General features: G+C 46.8%; 1 protein-coding gene across 1 annotated transcript in view; it reads left to right on the top strand.

The window, feature by feature from the left end:
* Positions 1-3,405, top strand: part of KDM3B (lysine demethylase 3B) — a gene marked incomplete at its 5' end in the record, with an annotated part of 63,953 nt that overhangs the window by 6,501 nt on the left and 54,047 nt on the right. The window contains one exon of the mRNA XM_019505931.1: positions 2,369-2,482. Within this exon, the coding sequence (XP_019361476.1) occupies positions 2,369-2,482 (114 nt within the window). The remainder of the gene's footprint in view (positions 1-2,368; positions 2,483-3,405) is intronic.

The raw sequence follows: 3,405 nt of genomic DNA, 5'->3' as shown, positions 1-3,405 counted from the left end.
AAAAGCACCTGTTCAAATTTGCTGATGATACTAAGATGTGGGGGGATGTGGGCACGCTAGAAGGGAGGAATAGGCTGCAATCGGACCTAGACAGGTTACAGGGGTGGGCGGATGAGAATAGGATGGGATTCAACACTGAGAAGTGCAAAGTGATGCACCTGGGGAGGAACAACTGGCACCATACCTACTGGTTGGGGAACTCTATTCTTGTCAGTACAGAGGCGGAAAAGGATCTTGCAGTCATTGTTGACTCCAAGATGAACGTGGGCTGGCAGTGTGGCAACGTGGTCAGGAAGGCCAGCTGCACCTTGTCATACATCCACAGATGCATCTCGAGCAGGTCCAAGGAGGTGATCCTCCCCCTCTGTGCGGCACTGGTCAGGCCGCAGCTGGAGTGCTGCGTCCAGTTCTGGGCGCCGCACTTCAGGAGGGATGTGGACAACATGGAGAGGGTCCAGAGGAGGCCACTTGCATGGTCAGGGGGCAGCAGGGCAGGTCCTACGAGGAGAGGCGACGGCACCTGAACCTGTTCAGCCTCCGCAAGAGAAGGCTGAGGGGGGATCTAGTGGCCTGTTACAAACTAGTTAGGGGGGGATCAGCAGGCACTGGGGAAGCAGTGACCAGGAATAAAGGTCACAAGCTGGCAGAGGGTAGATTTAGGCTAGACATCAGGAGGCGTGACTTCACGGTGAGGGCGGCTAGGATCTGGAACCAACTTCCAAGAGAAGTGGTGCTGGCTCCTACCCTGGGGGTCTTTAAGAGGAGGCTAGATGTACACCTTGCTGGGGTTATTTGACCCCAGTACTCTTTCCTGCCATGGCAAGGGGTCGGACTAGATGATCTACTCAGGTCCCTTCCAACCCTAGAAACTATGAAACTATAAAGACAAGGAGCAATGGGCTCAAGTTGCAGCAAGGGAAGTTGAGGCTGGATATTAGGGGAAAACTCTCTCACTAGGAGGGTGGTGAAACCTGTTCCAGTGCTACCCAGAGACGTGGTGGAGTCTCCATCCTTGGAGGTTTTTAAGGCCTGGCTTGACAAAACCTTGGCTGGGATGATGTAGTTGGGACTGGTCCTGCTTGGAGCAGGGTGTTGGACTAGATGTGACGTCTTGACGTCCCTTCCAGCCCTCGCCGTCTCTGATTCTATGATTCTTCCGCTCTGTTTAGCACTGGTGAGGCCTCACCTCTGAGAATTGTGTCCAGTTCTGGGCCCCACACTCCAAGAAAGATGGAGACAGATTGGAAAGAGTCCATTGGAGAACAACAATAATGATAAGAGGTCTGGGAAGCCTGTCTTATGAGAAAAGGCTGAAAGAACTAGGATTATTTAGTCTGTGAAAGAGAAGATGGGGTTGGGGGGGGGTTGCTAACAATCTTTATAAAGAGTCATTATAGAGAAGATGGAGATGAGCTTTTCTCTCTGGCTGTAGGGGACAGGACTAGATGCAATAGCCTTAAGCTGAAGCAGGGGAAATTTTCGTTGGAGATTTCCAAGGAAGAACTTTCTGACTCTGAGTGGTCAAGCATTTGGAACAGGCACCTAGAGAAATTGTGTAATTTCCATCCCTGGAAGTTTTCAGAAGCAGGTTAGACAGACACTTAGCTGGAATGGTTTAGTGAAGGATGATCCTGCCTTGGGCAGGGCTTTATGAGGTCCTAGATGACCTTATGAGGTCCCCTTCCAGCCCCACTTTTCTATGATTCTTTGACCTAACATGCACTTATTTTTCAGACAGTTATAGTAACAAGTAATGCTTCCCTTCATTAGTCAATCCAAAATAGTGTTTACTTTTACATGGAATGAGAGTATAAACTTGTCCTTGTTAAATAGCTATGTCCGCGATTTCCTGGAATACTTAGAATTATTGATCACAGATTTTTATTACAAGTGCAGTACAAAGAATGTGCTGCATTGGGATGTGCATGCTGTAGTAGTACCCACACCCAAAAGAACATCTCATTTGAATTGTGCCTTGAGTTCTAACAAAGGTTGTAGGTCATGTTGCTTTTATGTGACCTCTCATCAGGAGTTGCTGAAGCTCCTTAGAAGTACTGAGAGAGAGAGTCTTAGTGATTCGTAATTTAATTCTAGTTTCTTGTCTTACCAAAGCTGACTGCCAGGAGCCCTGGAGAAAGCAAAATTATTTTACTTGGCCCTTTTTCTAAATTACTGAGGCTTGGGTTCTTCTTGTTCTTTGTCCACAATATTTATGCAGTATGCATTTAAAGTGTTCGCTGCTTTGGCAAGAATGTATTTTACAAAAGATTATTTTATCCACTGAAAATTTGAGAACTGCTGGAGAGGATCACCTACGTCTGAGGGTTTTCCCAGCCTGTTTGCTGACCTCCATTTTTGTTCTTCACAGACTTTCACTCCTTTAGTAGATAAGCTGGGCTTAGGCTCTGTGGTTCCAGTGGAGTTTCTTCTGGACCGGCACCTGAGGTTCCTGTCTGATGCCAGTGGACTACGTCTTTTTCAGGTACTTGATTAAGTATGTTTAGAACATAGATTTCACTTTGCCCTGCTTGTCAGGATCACTCTTTCCAAATCAGGAAACCCTCCTTAAGTATTTTGGTTCTTGTTTTTCTGCTGTTGTAAAAATCAGTAGCATTTAGACCTTCTTCCATATTCAGAGTAAATGATTACTGTGGGAGTTGCAAAGCTGCTTCTGCAGGTCTTGATCAAGTTCTTGACATATTGAGAGAGGCTGCTTAGTTTTCTCTTGTTCGGGTGGAGGTCAGATGTTTTTCCCATAAGAGTCTCAGAACAAAGGTGCCAGCTTTATGTGCAATTTCTATCGTTGGAAGTTTTCAGGATGTAATGCAAAGTAGTGCAACTTTTCTGCTATCTACTGTCTTGGCATGAAGAGCACCCTGTCCAAGTTCCCAGATGATACCAAAATATGGGGCAAAGTTAGCATACCAGAAGGTAGGGAACAGATCCAGGCTGATCTGGACAGATTGGAAAACTGGGCAGAATGAAATAGGATGCAGTTCAACAAAGACAAGTGCAAAGTGCTGCACCTGGGCAAAAAGAACCACCAACACACTTACAGGCGGGGGGATGACCTTCTTTCTGCGGCTGTGCTGCTGAGGGATCTTGGAGTCATAGTTAACTCCAAGATGAACATGAGTCATCAGTGTGACACAGTGATCAACAAGGCTAACAGCACTTTATCATGTGTTAGCAGATGCTTGATGAACAGGTCCAGGTAGGTGATGCTTACCCTCTATACAGCATTGGTCAGGCTGCAGTTGGAGTACTGCATCCAGTTATGGGCATCACAGAGACCTGGTCGCTTTCTATGACCAGGTCAACAAATCCTTAGATGCAGGGGTAGCAGTGGACATAGTCTTTCTGGACTTTCGGAAGGCCTTCGACACTGTCTCACCCCGTTCTCAT

The sequence above is a fragment of the Gavialis gangeticus genome, unplaced genomic scaffold (genome assembly GCF_001723915.1).
Source record: "Gavialis gangeticus isolate Ggan-Ray unplaced genomic scaffold, GavGan_comp1, whole genome shotgun sequence".
Classification (NCBI taxonomy): Eukaryota; Metazoa; Chordata; order Crocodylia; family Gavialidae; genus Gavialis; species Gavialis gangeticus.
This window is presented reverse-complemented; position numbering and strand designations above follow the sequence as displayed.